At 59.4% G+C, this 23,876-nt stretch overlaps 8 protein-coding genes across 8 annotated transcripts; 4 read left to right on the forward strand and 4 right to left on the reverse strand.

Annotated features, from left to right (window-relative positions):
- Positions 1–2,522: 2,522 nt before the first annotated feature.
- On the reverse strand, positions 2,523–3,357 carry EHS24_006248 (uncharacterized protein; the record flags this gene model as incomplete). Its single annotated transcript, XM_028621720.1, has 3 exons — positions 2,523–2,734; positions 2,788–2,939; positions 2,981–3,357. The coding sequence occupies 3 exons, from the start codon at positions 3,355–3,357 to the stop codon at positions 2,523–2,525; spliced, it is 741 nt and encodes a 246-aa protein (XP_028478172.1).
- Positions 3,358–4,015: 658 nt separating this feature from the next.
- On the reverse strand, positions 4,016–6,513 carry EHS24_006249 (uncharacterized protein; the record flags this gene model as incomplete). The annotated part of the gene is made up of 8 exons (XM_028621721.1): positions 4,016–4,146; positions 4,195–4,428; positions 4,471–4,840; positions 4,887–5,485; positions 5,526–5,836; positions 5,978–6,104; positions 6,152–6,199; positions 6,312–6,513. The coding sequence occupies 8 exons, from the start codon at positions 6,511–6,513 to the stop codon at positions 4,016–4,018; spliced, it is 2,022 nt and encodes a 673-aa protein (XP_028478173.1).
- Positions 6,514–8,719: 2,206 nt separating this feature from the next.
- On the forward strand, positions 8,720–11,082 carry EHS24_006250 (uncharacterized protein; the record flags this gene model as incomplete). Its single annotated transcript, XM_028621722.1, has 7 exons — positions 8,720–9,005; positions 9,055–9,102; positions 9,144–9,266; positions 9,314–9,733; positions 9,784–10,361; positions 10,410–10,961; positions 11,074–11,082. 7 exons carry the CDS (start codon positions 8,720–8,722, stop codon positions 11,080–11,082), a joined length of 2,016 nt encoding a protein of 671 aa, XP_028478174.1.
- A 99-nt stretch (positions 11,083–11,181) lies between these two features.
- EHS24_006251 (uncharacterized protein) lies at positions 11,182–13,384 on the reverse strand (the record flags this gene model as incomplete). Its single annotated transcript, XM_028621723.1, has 9 exons — positions 11,182–11,288; positions 11,360–11,620; positions 11,671–11,737; positions 11,802–11,904; positions 11,952–12,056; positions 12,095–12,102; positions 12,139–12,553; positions 12,622–12,680; positions 12,716–13,384. 9 exons carry the CDS (start codon positions 13,382–13,384, stop codon positions 11,182–11,184), a joined length of 1,794 nt encoding a protein of 597 aa, XP_028478175.1.
- Positions 13,385–13,835: 451 nt separating this feature from the next.
- Positions 13,836–15,813, forward strand: EHS24_006252 (uncharacterized protein; the record flags this gene model as incomplete). The annotated part of the gene is made up of 9 exons (XM_028621724.1): positions 13,836–14,220; positions 14,276–14,286; positions 14,383–14,477; positions 14,518–14,581; positions 14,713–14,903; positions 15,043–15,112; positions 15,151–15,587; positions 15,658–15,674; positions 15,740–15,813. The coding sequence occupies 9 exons, from the start codon at positions 13,836–13,838 to the stop codon at positions 15,811–15,813; spliced, it is 1,344 nt and encodes a 447-aa protein (XP_028478176.1).
- Positions 15,814–15,934: 121 nt separating this feature from the next.
- Positions 15,935–18,221, reverse strand: EHS24_006253 (uncharacterized protein; the record flags this gene model as incomplete). The annotated part of the gene is made up of 8 exons (XM_028621725.1): positions 15,935–16,468; positions 16,519–16,996; positions 17,034–17,106; positions 17,144–17,247; positions 17,286–17,601; positions 17,650–17,945; positions 18,002–18,066; positions 18,120–18,221. The coding sequence occupies 8 exons, from the start codon at positions 18,219–18,221 to the stop codon at positions 15,935–15,937; spliced, it is 1,968 nt and encodes a 655-aa protein (XP_028478177.1).
- A 696-nt stretch (positions 18,222–18,917) lies between these two features.
- EHS24_006254 (uncharacterized protein) lies at positions 18,918–21,100 on the forward strand (the record flags this gene model as incomplete). The annotated part of the gene is made up of 8 exons (XM_028621726.1): positions 18,918–19,006; positions 19,073–19,083; positions 19,160–19,407; positions 19,459–19,576; positions 19,621–19,807; positions 19,845–20,013; positions 20,060–20,663; positions 20,706–21,100. 8 exons carry the CDS (start codon positions 18,918–18,920, stop codon positions 21,098–21,100), a joined length of 1,821 nt encoding a protein of 606 aa, XP_028478178.1.
- Positions 21,101–21,570: 470 nt separating this feature from the next.
- On the forward strand, positions 21,571–23,733 carry EHS24_006255 (uncharacterized protein; the record flags this gene model as incomplete). The annotated part of the gene is made up of 4 exons (XM_028621727.1): positions 21,571–21,605; positions 21,668–21,714; positions 21,767–21,857; positions 21,918–23,733. The coding sequence occupies 4 exons, from the start codon at positions 21,571–21,573 to the stop codon at positions 23,731–23,733; spliced, it is 1,989 nt and encodes a 662-aa protein (XP_028478179.1).
- Between the last annotated feature and the right edge of the window lie 143 nt (positions 23,734–23,876).

A 23,876-nucleotide genomic window follows, 5' to 3' on the forward strand; every position in this document is an offset into this window, starting at 1 on the left:
AGGCAAATTGCGTGGAGCAGCTGCGCGATCGTGCCGTTCATTGCCGCAAACCGGTGTGCACGAGGGCTAACATGTGACGTTGCCTGAATGAACCCTGCCGGCGGCAACGTCGTCAGCTGATCAGGACATGGATGCCAGGCGGACGCGCCACAACCTGACTCGGCCGAACGGCGGGCTTTGACTCAGGATGAACTGCGTCTCCTACCCAAGTTCCCTGCTAGTCGATAGGGAGGCTGCTATAAAAAGTGACGGGCCAGTCATCTCTGGTCTCAACGCCGGCATTGACAGGGTACAGATGTCCAGGTCCAGCCAATACCTCACGTTTGGACGAGCTACGCACTGCGCACTTGTGAACCTGGGAAGCGTAGACAGCATCAGGTGATGCCCAAAATGTCGATCTGGGGCAGCCTCCCCGGAAATACTGACAACTTGGCCGCCGTGGGGGCTGTGGGGGTGGGCCATGATGCCCCGTGTTGGTGGAGAGACGATCCCATTGGTGATATCGCGGTGGTGCCAAGCCAATTGATCAATTGAGAGATCGAGGAACATGGTGCAGGCTGCAAACCAAGCGGTCAATCGCCGATTTGCGCTCCACAGGCCACAGTACCACAGTAGCAGTGACATGTCATTCCGCCAAGAGCCAAGAGAACCTCTCCACCACCCCCGCCGGTGTCATGGACCGATACACAGGGTGTCGCCCGTATGTTCCCGACACCAGCAGACGAGCAGCCTCGGTGTGCTCGCCTACGCGTCGGATATATGAGCCGAGGAGGTTTATGGGGCAGGCATGTGGGCAGCCTCTGCGTGTTGCAAGGGGCATTATAGGACAGCAGGTGGCTTGCATGTGAGCATGTGGCTTAATGTGGCTGAACGTGGCGTCCTCACGTGCTGCTCGTCGGCCTTGCATTGGAGATGAGATGAGATGGAACTTGACACCGGTACACCGGCCTGCTACGTTTGCCCCGACATGGAGAGCAACAGCCATGAGCCATCTGTAGCTCTACCCCTCGGCAACTAACGGATCACAGCGATCACAGCCGCACTCGACATGATCAGTTTGCTCAGAGCTTATAAGCAAGCGTCTTCCCACTCTGGTATGTATGTACCTGTAGGTCCTCCTCCCCCGCTTTAACGGCACTGCTCCCCACTGATCGCCAGGGAGCCGAACGTTGCTGGAACTGCTGGCGTCTTCCATGGCCACGAAGAGGAAAATAAAGAAAGCGCAGCCGTCACGTGCGGCGCCATTTTACAAGTTTGTTCGGGTGCAAATCGAACATCCGGCGGCAGCAAGTGGAATTGGCCGACCGTGGCGTCGAGGGCTCGGGGGCCGTCCGTGGCCCGGGGAGATAGGTGCCTAATAGGCAAGAAGCTGTGGACCTTCGGATCCCAGCGAACAAAGCCGGTTGCATCTGCGCAAGTCATGGCGGTCGTGAGCTTCAATGGCTGCAGTGGCTGGCGAGCCCTGCTAGTCAAGCCAGTGGGATCAGTTGTGTTGGTTGCACCGTTTGTACTCCTGCCATGAGAGCGGTTGTGATTATACTCCCGTCTTCTCAGTAGCACCCCTTGTTTACAGGAGTCTGGTAGCTGGCCGCCGGCAGCTGGTTTCGTAACCTCTCCATTTGGTAAAGAAAAGTCCGGCGAGCCAGAAAGAGGGGACTCATGGACTGGCTATGGTTTGATTGACGACGATGGAGAGGGGAGGAGGGGAGCCTTCGTGGGACCTCCGGCGGGTCGGTGTGGGTTGGGGACAGAGTTGGATGCAAAGGCAGGAGTTGGGTGGGAGAATAGGCCGATAGAGGAATAGGGCTGTGAGCTGTGAGGTACCGATGGATATGTATTTGATCAGCAAGAGCGAAAGAGGATGTCGCTGCGGCTCATTGTCGTATTGTCGTGTCACCTCGTTGCGCCCAGTCCCATCGCTGTAAAACATACTACCCCGCCCATGATGACGACGGCGTTGATTGTCTGTTTTAGGACCCGCCGAGAAACACACAACGTATGCAAAACTGGCAATATACCAGAACGCCTGTGTGTTTTAGGGCCCACGGAGAAACACACTACTTATGCAAATGTATGCAAAGGTAGCAATGTACCACTGCGCCAGTGTGTTTTAGGATCAATGGAGAAACACACAATGTATGCAAACTAGCAGCCCACACGGGGTGATGCGACTGGCATCACCACACATGTGCGCGCGTGCGCGCCTTCAGAGGAGTGTCAGTAACAGGCGACTCAAGACCAGTGTTAGCGACACCACCTATTACACTTTGCTAATGCGGCGCGGCCCTAATGAAAGCTAATGTTTTGGACCCTTTTTTCGCACCTTCATTGTAGACATGATGAAACAAAGTACCATGTGATCATGTAGCTGTCCTCCATTAGCGTTTCGGTACTGGTTTGATGCCGATTTTGGCTCCTGCACGTCGGTGACGAGTGGGTCGGGTACCTCTTCATGACTGCTTTGTCTCATGTGAATCGGTAGTAACATTCCATCCGTCTATGTACAACCCTTCCAGATGCCTTCAAAGCGTCTTCTCCTTGGGCGCAGGTTTGCCCTTGCCTTTGGCAGAAGGGCCCTTCGACGAGCTGGGCGCCTCCTCAAAGTCGTCGGAGATGGCAAGCTCGTCAACGTCGACAGCAAGCTCGGTGCCCATGCTCTCGGACGAGTTCGTGGCGGCACTGCTTGCGCTCTTGATGGCCTTGAACTTCTGCTCGTTGATATCCGCGGCCTTGTCTGGGTCACTGCGCGTGAAGTCCGAGTGGCTATAGACATACGTCTCCACTGACGTAGAGCGTCCACCCGTAGCTCCCGTTGGGCTGTACCTGTAGGTATGGGCCTTCCATCAGCTTTGGCTTTGTAGGTGAGGCTCACGCTAGCAAATTCGCAAGCATCAAGCAACTGAGTGACTTCGTTCCAAGTGGCAATTCCGAGGGCAGCACTGGGGGGTTAGTGTCCGTTCCGTCCGCCGAGATGGCTCACGCGATGGACTCCGTCACCTCTGGCTCGTTGAGGATCGAGAAGGCGGCGCCATCCTGTATCCACTTGGCGCCCTTGATGTGCAGCCGGGGCGGGTTCGTCAGATAGTAGTGTAGAGCGGCGAACTTGTTGTCTCCACCCTTCATGAAGATTGTGAGGGCCGGTGGCGGGATCTTGCGGCCGGTCGTCTTGTCGATACGTCCATACTTTGCAAGGTCGTCCACCTTCTTGGCCTCGGCGCGGACGTACGCCACCCTGTCGAATGGCTCGGGCTGGTTGGGGAGGATGACGCGGGCGCGGTTCTCGGCAACCGTCTTGTGGCCGTACAGCTCGAACAGCTCGTCCAGACGCTTCTGTGTCGCAGCGACGTCGAGGGGCATGGTTGTGGTTATGTTTTGTCGAGTGATGTATGGTGCCAACAACAAGTCAGACATCAGAGATCAACGCGAGTGCATTTTGGTATCAGCCAGAACCTACGTCCTACCAGCGCCTGCCATGTGACATGTGACATCCTCAGAAGCACGCGAGCACGGGGCGCAAAGGGCAACGGAAACTTGGCGACCTTCTGAGAAACACACTATGACCCATGCGACCGTAAAGTTCATCCGCCATCGGGGCAATATTGTGTTTTCCAGCACAACCATGGCGCAACACCCCAACCATGACATCGTGAATAGTGATCTACTTGCCAGTTCAGGGCAACCATCACCCCATGTGTATGTACCTCCCCCAGTAGGCCGAGTGTGCGATGGGCACAGAAAGGTGCATCCACAAGGCCACAAAGCCTTCTCAAAGATCAAGAGCTGTTGGCTGTCGCCAATTCCGCCACCACGGGGCGTTGCCGAATCTCGTCGGCGCATGGGCGGCTGCGTCGCTCAGGTCGTCCAGGTCAAACTGTGTGAGACGATAACGGACCCTGTTGTGTTTTCCCACCCAGGTGGCCAGGTGGAGAGGAAACCGCACACGGGGAGCCGTCAGGTGCATTGAAATCGCTTTAGAAAGACATAAAATTCATCGAAAATAGAAAGCGTAGCACAGTTATTTCTCAGATGTCGTGCAGTCGCCTTGCGCTGAAGCGGTCGTTGGCGGCGCAGGGGTGGCCACACGGGCAGTTGACTGGGATACTGTGGGGACTGAGGTACTCTGAAAAGAGGCTGCCAGTGCGCTTTCTTGTCTGAGAACAAGTTAGAACCCCGGCTTAACTATGTGTAACTCACTGGCTGCCTGCAGGAGAAGAAGTTGCGCCTTCAACCAATCATCACACGACAAAAACACCTGGAAGATGGGACCCGATGGGTCGCGGTACTTCGCCACACCAAAGAGTCCTACATTCGGGCATCCATCGGTGTAGCAGTATGCACCTTGCGCCAAGGAGCGCTCGCAGTTGGCGGTCACATGAAGGCTGCAAGAGGGTCTGGGCGAACTCGAGGTTGAGCGCCAGTGAGTCAGGGCTGTTGTTGTGTCAGCACAACCGCAATATGATTGCCACCCACTGCATAAGGCGGAAAGCAAGGTCCAAGTGCAGGTGGCACAAGTCATGATCTCGAGCTTTCTGTCAAGTCGACCAGAGCTCCATGCAAGCGGAGTGATGCGTGCGAGAGCCATTGCGATCGCACGCAGAGCGGTATCGCCAACCGTCTCAATTGGTGGCGAGCGAGGGAGCCGTGACGGAGACGCGGAGCGGATCTTGGGAATGGAGATCGAACCGTATGTGCCGTCCTCGTTGACGCCAAGCTGGACACCGGTCATGAAGGTGACGGTGTGGCGGAGCTCGGGATCACGTCGGATCACCGCCAGCGCAGTTGGCGACGTGGGGTCACCGGTGTGGCGGACGGCCGAGATGAGCTCCTCGCCGCCAGCGGTCTGAAATATGGTTAGCACCGCTACGTGGGGCAGAGCGGCAACCTACCTCGACTGTCGTCCAGTAAAGGAGCGACGAGAGGTCGGGTCGCTCAACCATAGCCCGTCCAAGCACCGTTGCCGCACAGTTGCTCTGCTTTGACAGGAGCAGGCCGAATGCATCCTGGAGCTCGCCGGCAGTGTGCTGATCGGTGACACCTTGACGCTCGTTCTCGGGAATCGAATCGAGCTCCCCTTGACGGTGGAGGGTCTCGTCATCGGAGCCCAGAAGAACGTGGTAGGTCACCTGGAGCTGACTGAGCTTGCCGTGCTGGCGAAGGAGCAGACCGACCCTGGAGCTTGCGGAGGGGGACGGCTGGGTGAGCTCGGCGAGAGCCTTGTCGAGAAGTTCGAGCTGCACGGCCATGGACGCGTTTCGGCCAAAGGGCAGGACCTGGTCGAGACCCTCAACGCGCGAAGGAACCACGTCCACGGGAACCGCGTGTTCCATGGCCCGCGTGATAGGGTCGGCCACGGCGTGCGCGTCTCGGCGCAAGAACGACGCCGAGCGGTCGGCAGGGGTTTGAGACGAGATGAGCCACTTGCCACACTCGGACGCATAGCCGTTTTCGCGGTAGAACACGCCACGCGACCACAGCTCCTTCTTGACTGCTTGGTCAGCACATATCTTGTAGCAGGAGACACTCACGCTCGACGGGGACGGTGGGCTCCTCGGCCGTGAAGAGGACATAGGCGGGGGCCTTGTCGCTCGGCGCCGTTCCCCTCGGGACCAGCTCGTCAACAAAGCACACGGCGAGACCAGCGTTGCGTGCCGTGAATGCCAAGATTCGTTTGAGAAACTTGGCATGGGCCACGACACAGGTATCCGCCGCCTCCTCGCAGTCGATGACGACAATCTGGCGAGTGTAAGGCTGTCGACGGACCCAGGCGAGCATATCCGTGAAAGGAAGTGCAAACGCCTGGACCGAGGTGCCGACGACCGTGTGCAGCGACGTGTTGCTGCGCCAGATTGTCGTGGCCCTTGGCACATCGGCAATCGTTGGGGCGAATGTACCGCGAAGTGCAATGACCGACGCCACGAAGCACAGCAGCGAGGTGAGGACGGCCGCTGCAGTGTTAGGCCGTGTCTGAAGGCTTCACTCACTGGACACGTCCGCCTGGCAGGTGCGGTCGAGGCCTCTGAGGGCCCACACCGAGTTGGGGGCAACAACGCCACGGTACAGCCCAACACGGGCGGGGAAGTTTGCCTTGATGCCGTGCACGACAACTGTTTGTTAGCTGTGTCACGTCTTACACCTGCGTGGGGCGACATACCGTGGGCCGTTGGACGCCTCGGCGCCATAAACGTGGCCACAACGAGCACTGAAATGTTTAGCAATATGGTCACCTATGGGTGGTCATGACACTCGCCTCCCAAAGCCGTGGCTGAAGACTGTCAGCCTTGGGCTTTGGACAATGTTGATCGAAGACTTACTGGACAGGTGACGCATCTCGGAGGGGAGGTTCTTCAGCTCGTCACGGATCTCGCCGTAGTTTGGGTGGACGACGTTGTAGCCCAGTGACGACGTGACCTCCTGGTCAGGGCCCTTGAGCTGGTTGGCGACGAGGGAAGCTTGCCTCAGGTCGTCGTCGATGCTGCACGCCGAGTGTGCGAAGGTGGTGGGGGTGTGTGGCATCGATAGTGTGCCTGAGGATTGGTACGAATGTAAGAAGAGATGGGGGGTGGATAATAAGCGACGATGTGGATGATGATAATGTTGGACGGTGTGGTTTCAGACGGTGATAGAGTACTAGAGGGTACTCGATACTCGTCAGTGGGAGAAGAAACGATCCAACGTTGGAGGGAACGAAGCCAGACCGCACAACTCTATATATCGAGACACTTTCCGACTATCGGAACAACACTTACTGCCTCGGAGACTGTGCTATCGGAAGACCTCCGGTTACTCTAAACCCCGCAGGCGGTGGCCTCAGAGATCAAAGTTCGCCGGGGCGGTGCAGGAGTGTGCTGACAAACGAGGCCGTGTGCCCGTGATGTAACGCCGCAAAGCCGACCAGTGATGTGCACTTCAAAAAGAATAAGAAATATTGATAGCCAGATGGAAGGATGGGCACCTGTGGAGCTTTAGATCTTGGGATGTGAGGGGTGACGGCTTTTGTCGTTGGCGTTGGCGTGACAGAATGGAATGTTGTCGGTGGCACCGCCACACTTGGGCGCTACCTTGGGCGCACCACCGACTTGATACTTGTACGAGCAGAAACGGGCGTGGACGGAGCGTGACGATGCGACAAGCACGCATCCGACCCACGCACCACAGCCACGATACCCATGGACGTCCTCCCCAGCAATGAATGTCATTTCCCACGGATCCTCCGCCCCACACCCAGTGGGCCTGGAGTAACTTTGGGCAGGTGCCAACCGGGGCACGTCGCCTTCCAGACCGATGTGAGGGCTATCCATATGTGTCCACTTCTCTTAGCCCGACCCCAGAGCATTCCTTGTCGGGGAAGCGTGAAAGATGGAGAAGATGGCACAGGAAGCTTGATGACGCACCCGCACCGGCATGGGGATCTTGGGGACAGGAGGGACAGGGCTCCGTCCTCAAAAGCTCTACGACATACGTCGCCCCCGTCAGAGTGGAAGGGCCTTTCTTCCTCCACGTGTACTGGGGCACGGCCAGTCGTCCTCATCTCCCCGGGTGTCATGGAGCCGGGTGCGTGAGTATCTTGGGTTCGTAACTTCTTTGCAATTCTTTTGTTCCCGCGCCGCGTGGCACCAGTGCTTTTTTGCAATTTGTTTTTTTTTTACTTCCTTTTTGCGCCCTTTTTGTGGCCCGCCACCTTCCAGTGACGTTCACCGCCAGTCTCTGGAAAGGGGATGGGCAGTTCTCAGAGGACAGAAGCATGTCGTTGGTGTTACGTTTTGCATGGCCTTGGCCACGTCCCTGTGACTCGCCTCCGACCGGCTCCGTTGCCTCCTCTATTCGGCGAATACCGCAGTTCTTCGGCGAGGGCTGTGGCAGATCAATCGTGTCTCCGTCGTGAAGGGATCGCAGATCGCAGAAGATGGGCAGTAGTACCGACATCACTCACAATTCTGGAACGGAGAGATGCCGATTGGGAACTGGCGCCATCTGCTTTCCCTGCCACAGCGGACGTCGGGTCGGTTCGCCAAGGGCTCACCATCCGAGGCCTCCCACCCGAGGACCCCACGCTAAATGTCCATGGGGAAAAGCTATGGGGGCCGAGTGAGACGTGAGCGATCACGCTCGAGCGTGCTGCTGTGCTGAGCCCCTCAGAATGTTGACCAATGTGAGGCAGGGTCCATGTACATATCATTTGCCGCTGTCCATGCACAGTGGAATATTGCGACGAGGATGGGACATGCGCGGGTGTTCTGAACCGCTTCTTACAACGCACATCACAAATGGAAAGCCCGGCATGACCTCAGAAAGAAGGAAGAGGCCAGCTTCTGAGCCGGACATCTCTTTGGTGGCCCCGTGGCCAAGATCTCCGTGGCGCAAAGGCAGGATTTCAGTGGAGAAAGAAAGAAGCTCGGCGATCTGTAATCTGTGATCTGTGGCCTCTGTGGCTTCTGTGTAGGCACCAGCACAGCCGACACCGCTGGCACGGCTAGCACGGGGAGGGGGTTACGCACCCCCATCTCCCCTCTTCCCTTCTGCCTGCATGATGAAGAAGACCCAAACACTACACTCTTCCAACCACCCATCCAGCATCCACAGCGCACACCTACCTCATCAACGCTCTTGTTGCACCCCAACCCTCATCATCGCCACCATTTCCTCAGCTCACTCTACCCGTACTTGCTCCGCCTACTCCAAGCTCCTCTCCGCCACCAGCATCACCCACCACGGCTCCCAAATGCCTACAACCAGCCGACTTTGCCCCAACATCGGCATTGACGATGACTTAAGGCAAGCTCCTCTAGTCATCAGTGACCTTAAGGGCCTGGACAAGGACATTGTCTCAACACTTGGGCACAACGTCATCCACCCAAATTACAGCGAGACGCGCCGCGAGTGGGGCGACGAAGAGGACGAGGAGGAACAGCGCCTCCAGCTCAGTGCATCCCCGACCTCGATATCGGGCGAGGATGACTGGTACCCAGAGCTCAAGAACCTTCCCTCGGAGATGCGCCAATTGTCGGGTAGGTGGTTCATGTCCAGTATCCAAAACCCCAAGCTGATAGTCTTCAGGCAAAGTTATTGGTATCTTCTTCCGCCCCCGTCCCCACCATGCCCGTGGTACGTCCGCCTGCCACAGAACGAGTCCGCTGACCATCCAGTCTCTTCGTCTGGCATCGCTGTAGACTACGAGCAGCGTGTCCAGATCTACACCGCTGTGGTCGCCCCCAACTCGGTGTGGTCTCTCAGGGACGCCGACCGAACGTGCCAAGCGGACGTGTCGAGTGAGTACACTTTGGAGCGGAGGAAGTCAATGTGCTAAACCTCGCAGCCCGCGCGCTGACCTCCCTCGTCGACTTTGTCGAGGCTGTCGTCAACCGCCACGGCTCGTTCGCGCCGACCCCGGCCGACCTGGACCTCGTCTCCACTGTCGAGCGGAGCGTTTCGTCGCGGCGTACGACGGTGGCCCACGCCACTCGCGCATTCGCGCTCAAGGCCGACGACATGGTCCCTTGGTTGGCGAGTCAGCCGAAAGGACTGCGCGTCGTCAACATCGACTGCGCGGAGGCCGTCGACAAGAGCGTCTGGGCGTACAAGATGTTCGCTCACCTCATCTTGGTCTTCACCCAGCGCAACCCCGGCCTCATGGTGGTGGTCTTCAACGGCCACTGCGATGAGGACCGGGTCTTGTCCTGCACCTCGGAGGCGGTGATGTTCTGGTCCGCCAAAGACGGTGCGATCTCGGACAACAGTGCGTAAATGGGCCTCATATCAGTTGTAACACCGCTGACTGGATTCCAGCCAAGGCATTCCTGTGGGGCCGCCTCACATACCAGCAGGGAGAGGGACATGCGCAGGGGCGCGGTAACCGTCTCATCACAGCGAGTGACCTGCCGAACCGCTGTCCCGATTTCCTCGCACAGGACGCATTGGCTGTTTCGGCGCCACTAATCGCCGGTCTCCAAGTCGCCTCGCCGCTGCCCGCCGAGACGGACCTCCCCTCGTTTGGCCGGAATGCCACGATGGTGGCGGAGTTCCGTATCCTGCGCGAGGCTCTCGGAAAGCTTGACGAGCCCCGACCATACGCCACGACTACCGTCGCGTCAAAGTGGCAGCTGGGTGGCGACTCGGGAGTGCTCAACATGACCTACCATGTCATGCTCGGCACCCGCGATGAGCTCCTGGCCGAGCAGGCCGAGCTCGACGGCCTCAAGCCAGAAGAGCGCAACTTCGTCACACGGAAACACTCGGTCGAGGCTGTGCAAGATGCCTTTGGCGTCGACCACGCCAAGCAGAGCGGCTGCGCCGCGGCGCGGATGGCGCGCATGTCCGTCGAACGTCCGGCGCTTGACGCTGTCCTGTTCTGGAGGTTTGTCGAGGTAAGTGATTGGCCATCTTTATTTGAACACCACGCTGACACACATTAGGTCAACGGGCAGCAGCACCTTGTCGCCGCCGTCCTCCACGCGGGCCGTGCCACCTCCCCGACCGCCCTCGCCCTTGCCCGCCTCGAGTGCGGCGCCAACTGGGCCACGGGCTCCATGACCAAGACTATTCTTGGCATCAACCCAGTCGACGGCCTGTACGGCGACATCATGGTTCCCTCCTTCTCGCTTCTTGCCTCGCCTCGGCGTCAGCCCACCGATATTTCACTGGTGGAGCTGATGCGTACCCTTGCGCTCACTTGGGGTGCGTACCCATACGCCCCTGCCCGATGGGAGGACCTCGGCGTGGGCGCCGCAGTCCGAGAATGGGCAGAGAGGCGTCACTGGACGGTCGCCGACGTTGTCAAGCTCTGGAACGCTGGTCGTCGCTTGCTGTCGTCCTCTGGTGAGCTCGCGACCAAGAGGACCGAGGCCAAGCAAGATGGTGCCCTCCTTGTGGGCACTAGGAACGCTATCTTGAGTAAACGCCTGCGGGATCCTGCTCCCGACCAAAGCAGCAAAAGACTCCGCAGGTTCAAGGGCACCACCACCCCTGTACGCTTGTCGTATGTACAACATCATGCATGTCTTATCAGCGGAGTTTGATGTCTTATGAGAAGAGTATGACGCAGTTCATGTACATATGCATCCAGTACATAGACTACAGACTTCGTGAGGTAAAGCGCCTGAAACACAGCAGCACGGCAGACCTGCTGCCCTTTGTCCGATTTACACAAAGGTATCATTCAACTTCAATGCAATGGTGGAGACTATGCTACATGTCCTCAAGCAGGATGGCCGCAATAGCAATGGGCAACATGGTCCTCTTGAGGTTGAGGTACTTGATGATAACGGAACGAGCGCATGAGACGGTGAGCTTTGCTGTCATCGTCAGCTCCCATATCACACTGTTGCAACTCACCTCCTGGCACAATGGTGTGCGAGATCCTCACCGCGTGACGGAGGACGGCGGCATGGAGCAGGTGGCGAGGACGCAAGCGGGTGATCGCGAAGGAACTCGACAGGGCCGCTGAAGACGGCAACGTCTCCATCCTCGAAACAGGTGCGGCAGCAGGGCAGACCTTCCTGGATGGCGTACCCGTAGTACCCGAGCACCAAGCAGTTGGAGCGGCTAGCCGTCGCGCAGTCGGCGGGCGTACAGTGACGAGTGGTGAACTCGGTCACGAATTCGCCGCGGTCGAGAGCGCGGAGACCTAAAGCGTCGTCAGCATCAAGCAATATCTATAGCCAGTGAAACGCTCACCTTCCTCCTCGATGATGGGCATCTGGGTGCGCCACCAACGAGCACATGGGTCGCAGACCAGGATGTTCTGGCCTGAGGGGTCCGGGACACAGGCCATATGCCGAAAATACCCTCGTCCGGGCAAAACCTACAGTCACGCAAAAGCCGCCGGTCAGGAGCGTGTTGACTTGACCGTCGCACTCGGTGGAGAGGAGCACCTTGGTGATGTCCGCGGACAGTGCAAGTCCCCTAGGGCTATGGGTGTCAACTGTGCCACGTATGATAAACTTCGCTGATCTCACCGCATTAGCATGGTCGCCTTGGTGAAGTGCACCCCGCACATGATGGGGTTGGAGGGGTCGAGTCCCAGGGGGTCGTAAGCCCAGCCCGACGTGCGGATGTCATGCCTGTGCATATGCAGAGGTTGTCGATCGAGTTGATGCACCCGGGAACCTGCTATGTCAGCTCGTCTCCCGTTTGACTACCCACGACACAGCCACGCCGGTTGCCGGCCTGCTCGAGGAGGGCTCGACCTACCTCGTTGTGGGTTCCGTCCTTGTGGAGCGCATGCCAGGTGAGAGTGCTGGGCGCGTGCTTCGCAAAGTTGAACCGGACGTCGCCGAGGAGACGCTCATGGAGAGCCTCAGTGCCGTGGCAAGTTTTGTAGAGCTTGCCAACAAACGCGCTGGTTTGTTGGTGGCGAGCAAGGCTGCCATCACCTTCACGCTGGTTGATCTTGTCGCGAATCTCCCCAATGCGGTAGATCGTGCCGTGAAAGATAACGGCCGCGGCGATTATGTGCTGGAAAGTGATGCCACTTTCCACGAGCTCGTCAACGTACGCCTCGACCACGGTCTGCTGATTGGCGGGAAGCTCCTCAAACTCCAGGAGGTGGGGACCATCACTAGGGGAATTAGCTCTACTTGCCGCCGAGCCAACTCACTGCCTGTAGAACTCGTTCAATAGGTAGACATGCCTGGAGCGAGGGGGGGGACGGTGTGGTTGTTGTCCTCCAGCCAGGCTGTGGAGATCTGCAAGTTAGTCGTGGTTTATTACTAATACTCACGTCCTGGAGGACACCGCGGCGGTCGTCGTTGACCTTGTTTGACACCCATCCCCTCAGGACGGGAGGCAGCTCAATGACATGCCGGTAGAATTCCTGAGGGGCTTCGTCGCCGGGGAAGCCGAACGGTGGGGGGCCGTGCACGAAGCCGTAGAAGGCGCGCATGACGAGGGGGTTGTTGAAGAGCTGGGATTTGTTGTACGATAAACACAGGTGAAAGATGATGACAAAAATGTTGGAGTGCTGTGTGTTTAGCGGAGGATACAGATGCTGGCACCTACCTCCTGGACGCCAAAGTGGGTCGTAGAGCGCAAGGACGGGGAGCTTCAAGCCGTCGTTGCGGATGAGGAAGTCGTGAGCGTCACGAAGCGACTTGTAGAGCGGAAGGGACTCTAGGACGGGGATGCTCGAGTTGGGGAGGAGAAACAGGGGCTTCTTAGTGGCACGAGACTGGATGTTCGCCACGTCGTCGTCGGAAACGAACTCGCGGAGGATCAGGTACGCGCCGGTCACGTCGCCGATATCGAGCTTAGCGCGGAGCCTCACGAAGAGCTGTGCGCGCGGTGCTGTGGCGATGTCGCGCAAAAACTGGACACATCCATGGCTGACGCCCTCTTCATAGTACGTGTGGTACATCTTGAACTGGAGAGCCGGATTATTGGCCAGGGACATGTTACACGAGTGCCGTGGGTGTGGGTGTGGGTGTAGGTGGAGGCGGAGGGCGTAGGGTATGGAGGTATGTACAGTAAGTAGTGTGTGGATGTGTGTGGGTAAATATAAGAGAGGGGCAAGTCGACGATCGGCGATGGCCAGCATATGACCATATGGGTGAACTTGTGGGAATGAAGGTGAATGCAAAGCCAAGATATAAATACGGAAATAACAGCTTAAATACCGGTGTATTTGATGCCGACGGGCTGCCACACACACGGTACACGGCACCACACACACTGCCACACTCACGCCAAAGGACGGAGGAATCGAAGCAGGTCGAGAGGGAAGGGCGCAAAGGGCGCACACACCGCACACTGCACGCTCACGCGCTCACACGTCCACGGGCAACAAACACCCACACTAAGAGCAAGTCACACCTCATCAACACCCACTCTTTCCCATCGCCACCATGGACCCCGCCATTGCCGCTGGTGCTCTGCAGCGCGTACTCGACGCTCAGGCCAGACTCGCCAACGAACCATTCGACCTGTATGCCCCTCACCTGGCCGCTTCGGTACCTCCTCCACCCATGCCTGACCGCGAGGGGTACGTCGCGGAGCAAGCCAAGATTCCCTACAAGATTGCTCGCGAGGGCTACCGCCGCCCGGACGGTACGCCGGCCGATGTGCCCAACCTCTCCATCTTCCAGAAAGGCGGCGCCGACCCTCCCCTTGGCAAGTTGTTCAAGTACCTCTCGCATATCGATTGCCAGGGATCCCCCAACGTGTACTGGTCAGACGACGGCAAATCGTTCTACGCGAAGAACTCGCCAAAGGTCATGACACGCGGCTGGCGTGAGTCGCTGCTGCATTTGTTGTTGTTGTGCGGTCATGCTGACGCTCCATACAGCCAGCACGTCGGTATGTCCCCCCCGCGCCCTTCTTGTGAACTTGCTTGGTAAAAGCTTCCGTTTCAAGAGGGTGGGTTATATCGTTGTTATCTGACTGACACCCCAGCTCGACGGCAGGACGCGCAGGGGCACCCTGTCCACTATTGCAACCCTTTGCGATTCGAAACGAGCCAGAGATAAGCAATGCTGCAATGCCATGGCGTCAGTCATCCCTGTCGATGTAACGGACGCTAACCCTCAGCGACGGTCTCGGCGTGTCTTGGGCCGGCTTCACGGGCATACTCCGTCACTATGGATTTGATACTGTGAGTGCAGTACATCAGGCCTTAACTTGTGGCTGGCAGTTAGAGGATCAAGGCTAACGGCAGGCCCACACATACGCATGGAAGAAAACAGCGAAGGCCAAGCATCCCATCGTTCAGGTTTATAGGTACAGCCACCCTCAATTCACCCGCGAGACGACCCAAACAAGGCCGCCGATATGGAGCCCGAGCGTCTTGAGAGCGCCAAGAAGAAGAGCACCAAGAAGCGCTTCTCCCAAAACCAGTCGACGGGGGCCGCGTACCTGCTGTCGTCCGACTCCGAGGAGGAAAGCGACGCTGCCCGCCCTATTCAGTTACTATACACGTACCTTGCCAAAGGATTACCAGACGTGTACTGGGCGGGTGACGGAAAGTCGTTTTATCTTCGGAACCTTCAAGAGGTCAAAGAGCCCCGGTTGTTTCTTTGGTCGGAAGGCATGTGGTGCTGACAATTCGGCGTGCAGTGCGCATTTGGGCCTGTCGTTCAAGGCGCTGTCGTTGTTGCTGGGTAAAGGAGGTTACCGGTTCAAAAGCGTGAGTTATGAAACTCTTTCATTTTACTGACACCCCAGCTGCACGGCCGGACATCGTCAAGGATCCCTTCTTCACTACCGCCACTCGAGTTGACTCGTGGTGAATACAGGCGCGCTTGTCGCATGAAGGTCCCAAAGAAAGACGCCACGAAGGCAAGGAAACCCTATGCTACCACCGAGGAGGACGACGAGGACCACCTTGGCGACGACGCCATCCACAGCTGTGACGACGACCTTGGAGGCCAGCTCGGGAAATTTCGAGACCAGGGCCTTGACCTCGCCGAGGCAGGTCCCTCCAAGAGGCCCCGGCCCGTCTACGATTTTACCCCAACCGTGCTCATTGACGACTCGGACGACGAGCTCTCGGCACCGACTGTCAAGGCCAAGAAGGCAAAGAAGGCCAAACAACCCAAGAAGGCGCAGTCGCGCAAGGGCAAGGAGAAGGTCGTCGACTCGGACTCGGACTTTGAGATGATGTACATAGTTGCTTTGTTTTTCTGCCTCTTAAGATGTACTGTACATATTTGCTCCATTGACGACACACAGATTGCTCCTAATCTGGAGTTAGTGTGACAGCACGTTGTGGCAGGTCGGGGCAGGGAGAGCACCTGACGGCGGCTGTAACCAGACCCCAAGGCAACCAAGGCAACCACTGCTCCCGTTAGTGGCCTCACAGTCGCAGCCAAGCCTCCAGCCATTTGATGCAAACATGCATGCGTACACTTTACAACTACTCTTCTGTACCTCTCGTGCTGCTACAACTTTGATATTTGATGATTGTGTTGTTGTTGGTGTTTGTCCTCGTGGCAGGTATCTCCCCCGCTCACCCAACGGCGCGCATCTTCTCCTCGTCGGCCACAAACGCGGGCGTGGACCGCTGCCGGACCCCATCCTCGCGCTCGATCGCCTCGACAAACTGGTGTCGGTTGCCACGGCTAAAGTAGAGTGCTGGCTCGCGGCGCTTGACGGCGCCTTCGGTGATGAGGCAGTGCTGGACGCTCGAGCCGGGGACCTCGAACATGGCGTCCACAAGCACCTCCTCGAGCACGCCGCGCAGACCACGGGCGCCACCGCCGCGGTTCAGACCTTCTTGGGCGATCGCCTGCATGGCCTTGTGGGTGAAGCCCAGCTCGGAGCCGTAGCGACGGAACAGCGTCTTGTACTGCTTGATCAGGGCGTTGCGGGGTTCGGTGAGGATACGGATCAGGTCCTCAATCTCCAGGGCGTGCAGCGAGGACAGGATGGGGAGACGGCCGAGGAATTCGGGGATCAGTCCATAGTCCTTCAAATCAGGCGTGGTAACCTTGAGTGCACTCGGGGCGACGACAGCCTGGAGGGGGGCACCGAAACCGATCGACTGGGGGTTGGTTAGTATTGATTGACACAATGGGTCGCCGTGGAACTCACCCCCTTGCCTAGACGACGCTGGATGATACCCTCAAGCCCAACGAAAGCGCCCGACAGGATGAACAAGATGTTGCTGGTGTCCACAACAAACGTGTCGCCCTTTTGGGCACCTCCGCCGCCGTTGAACCCGGGGAGACCCTCACGAACACCCTTTTTGCCCGTGGCAGCGCCAAACGTGCGGTTCATGGGGTTGTTCGGGTCCCATCCGGGCGGCTCGGAAAAGTTGGACTCGGCCTTGGTGCCACTGGGGCTACCTGCGGGGCTGTTGCCACTGGAGTGGGACGAGCTGCCCGATGGTGGGGTCGAGGTGATGGGCGGGGCCTTGGCCGAGAGTGTCACAGTCGTGCCCTCGAGAATACGCAAGAGGGCTTGCTGGACACCTTCACCACCGACGTCGCGGCCGCCACCCCAGGTGCCAAACTCGTTACCGCCACGGCGGGCGAGTTTGTCCACCTCGTCAATGTGAATGATGCCCATTCTGCAGAGTTAGTGTAAACGTGGACACAGAAACTCACTCGGTACGGGCAATGTCGTATTCGGCGGCCTGGAGAAGGCGCAGAATGCAGCTCTCAACATCCTCGCCGACGTCTGGTAGGTTAGCACGATGTAGAGCGCTTCGACCTACATCCTGCCTGAGTATACGTTGTGGCGTCGCATGAGACAAACGGCACGTCGAGGGCACGTGCCAGTGTCTTGGCCATCAATGTCTTGCCGGTACCCGTGGGTCCACTGGGATGTTAGTTCATCAGCCGACAGTGCCAGCTTACACAATGAGCACGTTGCTCTTCTCGACGGTAACGTTTGGGTCCTCGTCCACCTGGCGATCTCCATTACTGGCCATGGCCTCGTGCAGCTCGGCGGCGCGACGTGCGCGAGCCGCGTCCTCGAGCTTGCGCTGGTTCTGAGCCCTCCAGTCATCGTCCTGCTTCTTCTTGCGTGGACGCGGGGGATCAGGTGGCGCCTGCCTCTCGCTCTCATTGGTGACTGAAGACGTCAAGTCAGCCTCGCGAGCGCGACGGTTCATCTTGGAGAGCAAAGTGGGCGGGCGCCGGGACGAAAAGTAGCCATCTCCACGGGCTGTGTCTAAGCATGGGGGCAGTCGTGCAGTAGACCTGTCAATGCTGTACTCACCCCATTTCTCCTCGCGGGACAGAATGTCATGTGTGACTGTTGGGTCCGAGCCGTCCTCTCCGGCACCCACTGCGCGGGTCGAGTCGGGAACACCGTTTGTGCGTTCATAGTCGACGTCAAAGCTAGGCTTCTGCAGTGGTGGAGGCGGCGGCGGCGTAGTACGAGGTTGGGGTGGACCATCGGGCTGGTCCCAGATGAGCTGTTCGTTGGCCGGCTCATGGGTGTACACGGGCCTAGGTGGCTCATCGGCTGCAGCGGCTGCGAGGGGCTCGATACGGCGGTAGTGATTGAACACACTGCGGGGGTGAGCGGCGACTCGGGGACGCGCAGGGGTCTGATGACGACGACTCACGCCACCGAGAGGGTCTTCTTGGCTGCCTCTTGTCCGATTACATATTGGGACAAGTGGTGATAGAGCTGTAGCGATGTCAGCCAAGGTGGTCGGGGCCTGCGCGATAGCTTGGACGTACATCCTTTGGAGAACGGGGTGGGCCAGTCATTGTCGAGTTGAGACGGAGACATGTCCCGACGGTGCGGAGCTGGCGCAACCTGATGCGGCCCCTGGAGAACATGGTGGTGGGCAAGGGGGGGGGGGGGGGGGGGCAGTGGGTGGGGTGGAGTGGAGTGGGGGAGCGGGAGGGGGAATGTGTAGTATAAGACGGCGAGAGAGAGAGATGTGAGAGAGATGTGGCGATGTCGAGTCGACAGACGATCCGACTGATGGACCAAGAGAGCGAGATACCCGGGGCTGAATGACTCTGTTGGGTGTGGGACGCGCGAGACGATGCGGGGAAGGCGGCCGTCACGGCAATCGGGGCACGCGGGGCAGGCCGTGTCAATTCAACCGGCCGGTGGCGATTGTCTCTCCACTTTCCCACGGGCGGTACAACCCACGGGATCAAATCAATCTGCCCCCCGCTCTCTGCCCATCACTAAGTGGCGCGCCGAGACCACCGCCGCCGCCTGCGCTGCCGACGCCGCCGTCTTCGTTCGGGCAACTGCTTTGTCTCCCCCTCTCTCATCCCATTACCCCCCGTCCCAACCTTTCCACAACCTCCCCTCCCAACAGCTCAGCTCCTCCTCCCACGCAACCCCACACCCGTGTGCATCCAATCCCCCAACACAGCCTGCACCCCCCGCATCCTCTTGCAAACCAACTCGCAGTTCGACAAAAGGCCACCCCCGCGGCTTGGGTTTCTCCGACCACCCGTGTCTTGAGCTCAACAACACCCATCGCACCCCCCTGCCCCCGTACCATCTCCCCCGCCATGGCCTCCCTCGCAGACCCTAGCAAGGTCCAGCCCATGGATGTCACCAACCTGAACGACCCCAACCGCTCCAACCGCCGTGTAGCCTAGTAAGTACAAAAGAGCCACACATCTGTCATCAGAGAGGCACGCCCGCTGACAAGGCCCACCCTCAGCTACTATGACCGTATGTGTTGTTGCGTCTCCCTGCGCTATCCATCCCCATGCTCCGACCCCCACCCGTACTGATACCCCTCTTACAGACGATGTCGGAAACTACCACTTCTTCCTGGGCCACCCCATGAAGCCCCACCGCATCCGTATGACACACAACCTCATCAGCAACTATGGTCTCTGTGACGAGTACGAGTACGACGCACCGCACCCCGAGGGTGAGGGTGCGCGTGTTGTCAACGACATCACCCAGGGCATGGACGAGGAGCTCGAGGATGCCGTCAAGTGGGAGCGCCGTGTGCTCGCTGGCCCCCGCGGCCGCGCCATGCAGGTTTTTGTAAGTGGCTCTCTACCCACGCATCCACACGCCGCTGACATGCACGTGCAGAGGCCACGCCGAGCCACCAAGACCGACATGACAAAGTTTCACACCGACGAGTACATTGATCTCCTCGAGGCTGTCACTCCGGAGACGGCCGACGCAATGACGGGTGGAGGTATCAGATGTGGGTATGCTGGCCCTAAAACAACCGGCTGACCCATCCTACAGGTCTCACTGGCGAAGACTGTCCCGCGTTCGAGGGTGTGTTCGAGTTCTGTACCATCTCCGCTGGTGGATCGCTCGGTGCTGCCGAAAAACTCAACGGGGGTCTGGCCGACATTGCGGTCAACTGGGCGGGTGGTCTCCACCACGCCAAGAAGTCTGAGGCCTCGGGTTTCTGCTACGTCAACGACATGTAAGTGGGCCGCGCAGACTCCTCAACTGACGTGCAGTGTGCTCGGTATCCTTGAGCTTCTCCGCATCCATCCGCGTGTACTCTACATTGACGTCGACGTCCACCACGGAGACGGTGTCGAGGAGGCATTCTACACCACCGACCGCGTCATGACCTGCTCGTTCCACCGTTTCGGAGAGTTCTTCCCCGGTACCGGTGACGTTCGCGTAAGTAGAACCAAGGTTACGCCGAACAACTCATTGACCTTTTCAGGACAACGGTATCAAGCGCGGCAAGGGTTACGCGGTCAATGTCCCTCTTCGTGACGGTATTACCGACGCCACCTACCACACCATCTTCAAGCCTGTCATTGCAAAGATTATCGAGACGTTCCGCCCCGGTGCCATTGTGCTCCAGATGGGTGCCGACTCGCTGTCCGGTGACAAGCTTGGTGGATTCAACCTCACCCTCGAGGGCCACGCCGAATGCGCTCGCTTTGTGCGCAGTTTCAACATTCCGACCATGCTGGTCGGCGGTGGTGGCTACACCATCAAGAACGTCTCCAAGGCCTGGACCAAGGAGACTGCAATCATGTGCGGCATCGAGCTCCCCGAGGACCTCCCTTACAACCGCTACATGGAGTACTTTGGCCCGCGCTACAAGCTCGAGGTGCTGCCGACCAACGTCGACGACCACAACCCGCCCGAGTACATTGAGGCTCTCAAGCGTCACATCTTTGAGAACCTGCGCGACTTGCCCCACGCTCCAGGTGTGCAGATGCGCGAGGTTTCCAGCAAGCCTCTGTCAAGAGTCATGGGCATTAGCAAGGAGGACGAGGACGACGACCCAGACAATGACCTCGACGCACGGATCAAGAGTGAGTGGTAGTTGTTTTCATCGTTGTCTAACACCTCTACAGAGCTCCTCCGTCAAAGGCAAATGAACGGCGACGTCGACTCGGAGTCTGACTCGGACTCGGACGTTGCGGCCCAGGCTCGTCCCAACCGCGCACGACGCCAGGGAGGTCTGTCCCTGCGCCCCAACCCCCGTCCGCGCGTGAACGGTTTCCCCGCATCCAAGCGCCAACCATCGTCCTCCCCCGAGGGAGACGACTGCGACGGACGGAAGAAGCGCCAGTTCTTCAAGGCGCGCGTCGGCGACGGCGTGTGGGACCCCACGTCATTGCTCAACGGCGGCCAGCGGCCAAACGACGGCCTGGTCAATGGCGTCAAGCCCAAGCTGTTTGGCGGCATTCCAGAGACCTGGAACGTCGGCAGGGCCAGCAGGGCTGGCAGCCCCATGAGTGTTTCGTAGACTTGTGTAGAGTTAGGCTTTGTATGATAGTATCTTTTCGCATCCGACAAGTGGCAGAAAGCGCAGGTGGCAGGGGTTGCGTCGTTCGTGCCTTTGAGGAGTGGTTCGTTTGCAGTGTGTGACTCTAGTGCTTCGAGCTGTTATATTGACTTTGGTGTGCATGCGTCAAGCTGGCGGGTGTCCCGAGTTCCCAAGGGAGCATGAAGGGGATCGCGCTGTGTTGTGTGCTTGTATCGTTGCACCACACTATCCCATGATGCCATCAACTATCAACCTTGCAACCGGCCAACCGGGCTGCCAGGCCGATCGGCGCATGGTAGCTGGGCAGTAGGCTCAAATAAAAAGGCCCGCGAAATAGGCGCCACATTGTTGTTGCCACTCAACATGATCAACTTGAAGCCACTTGGTCCTATCCGCCAGACATCAAACTCACCACCACCACCAACACCACCGTCCTCCAGCCACACAAAATGTCCCAGCAAGTCTGCCGAGATTGGGCAGCAACGTGAGTCCTTCCTTGCAGCTAGGCAGAACATGCAGATGGTCCTTTAGCTGACTCCTTCTCAGCGGCAACTGTCGCTTCGGCAACAACTGTCGATACTACCATCCTTCGCGTGCGTACCGCCATGTCCAGCTACGATTTCTTCGTACCCAGCTGACATTCAGGCAACAACCAAGGCGGGAACCTCTCCAGCAGGCTGAGTAACGCAAATGCCACACCGCTGGGCCGCTCCACGAGCAGCAAGTATCAGTTCAAGTGAGTCCCCCTTTCTCCTTGTCCCCATTCACCCCGCCGGCACCGCTCACACCGCTGCAGCGACGACACTGTGCGCCTTGAACTTGGCCCCGAGCGGCCCCAGTGGATCCTCTCGTCGTTTGGCGTGGCGAAATACGAGCCCAACGTGCTCCCCGGGCCGGACCTGTCGCCAGAGGAACTGCGGTGGCAGAGCGTGCAGGCGCTGCGGGCGGGCGGACCGGCCGTCGACGCATACGTCCAGCAGGAGACGCAGCTGGTGAACACGGCCAAGCAGAACCTCGACAGCGCGCTGCAGAACCTCGGGCAGACGGTGCGTACCGCCGAGCGACTGCATGACGCGCGCTTTGCCGGCGGCAGGGCGCTAGGCGGCGACAGGCCGCAGGGCTGGTCCGAGGCCAGCGTGCTCGGCTCCAACACGGGCGGAGGCGCAGGCGGCTCGGCGTTTGGGGGGACCAGCGGTGGCGCAGCAGGCGGTGCGTTTGGCCAGAGTGCCTTTGGTGCCAAGCCTGCCGGCAGCGCGTTTGGCCAGTCGGCCTTTGGCTCGTCGTCGGGCGGCGGCGCGTTCGGGTCGACCACAACCACGTCTGCGACACCAGCTACCGGCGGCGCGTTTGGCCAGAGCGCGTTCGGCGCCAAACCTGCCGCGACCGGCGGCGCATTCGGCCAGAGTGCGTTTGGCACCAAGCCCGCGGGCGCGAGCGCGTTCGGCGGCGCGAGCAACACACCAGCGGCCGGGAGCGCGTTTGGCCAGAGCGCATTCGGCGCCAAGCCGGCCGCGACGGGCTCGGCGTTTGGCCAGAGCGCATTTGGCAGCGGCGGCGCGACGGCGACGACGGGCGGCTCAGCGTTCGGCCAGAATGCCTTTGGCGCCAAACCCGCTGGCGGGGCGTTTGGATCGACCACGACGGCGCCGGCTGCGGCTGCGCCTACGTCTGCGTTTGGCCAGCCTGCGACGGGGTCCGCGTTTGGTCAAAGCGCCTTTGGCCAGTCGGCCACCCCAGCGACGAGCGCGTTCGGCCAGCCCGCCGCCCCTACTTCAGCCTTCGGCCAGTCTTCCACCCCCGCTGCACCAGCCACATCAGCCTTCGGCGCGCCTTCAACCACGGCTCCCGCCGCCGGCTCGGCGTTTGGCCAAAGTGCATTCGGCCAGCCTGCGGCCTCGGGGTCTGCGTTTGGCCAGAGCGCGTTCGGCAAGCCCGCAGCGAGCGGGGGTGCATTCGGCCAGAGCGCTTTCGGCCAGCCAGCCGCTGCGACGACGACGGCCGCCACGGCCACGGCACCAGCGACAAGTGCTTTTGGCCAGCCAGCCGCCACCAGCGCGTTTGGCCAGGCGTCCACACCAGCAACAAGCGCGTTTGGCCAGACGACTACTGCTCCCACAACATCCGCGTTCGGCCAGCCAGCTACCGGCTCCGCGTTCGGCCAGCCTGCAACCACCAGCGCATTTGGTCAAGCTGCCGCGCCAGCAGCGAGCGCATTTGGCCAGCCATCAACAGCGAGCGCATTCGGCACCCCTGCCACGTCCACCACCGCGGCACCCATCACCAACCCCTTTGGCAAGCCACCAGCGGCCGCCAGCGCGTTCGGCCAGCCTGCAGCCCCCGCGACAGGCGCGTTCGGCGCCGGCGGAGGGTTTGGCCAAAAGTCTGCATTCGGATCAACAACTGCTGCCGGCGCGTTTGGCCAGCTGCCATCTGCAGCGGCCGCACCGTCGTTTGGCGCCGACGTGCAGGTGCCCGCTGGGTGGAGCTACGACGACGCATGGAGCTGGAACATGGAGGACATTGGCGACGAGGCCACGGCGGCGTTCACGGCGGGCGCGTTCGAGTTTGGGCATGTGCCGCTGGCCATGCCGCCTGTGGCGCTGCGCGTGTGAGAGAAGGGAGAGGAGAGGGGAGGCAGAGGGGAGGGCGGAGAGGGGTTCATTGTTTCCCATAGCATTGCGTAGAAGGAGATTGTCTACGCTCCATAGCACCACCATGTCACACCATGCCATAGATGTTGTTTCTGACGTTGTAT

This window comes from Apiotrichum porosum (assembly GCF_003942205.1).
Source record: "Apiotrichum porosum strain DSM 27194 chromosome Unknown scaffold_3, whole genome shotgun sequence".
NCBI classification, from domain to species: Eukaryota; Fungi; Basidiomycota; class Tremellomycetes; order Trichosporonales; family Trichosporonaceae; genus Apiotrichum; species Apiotrichum porosum.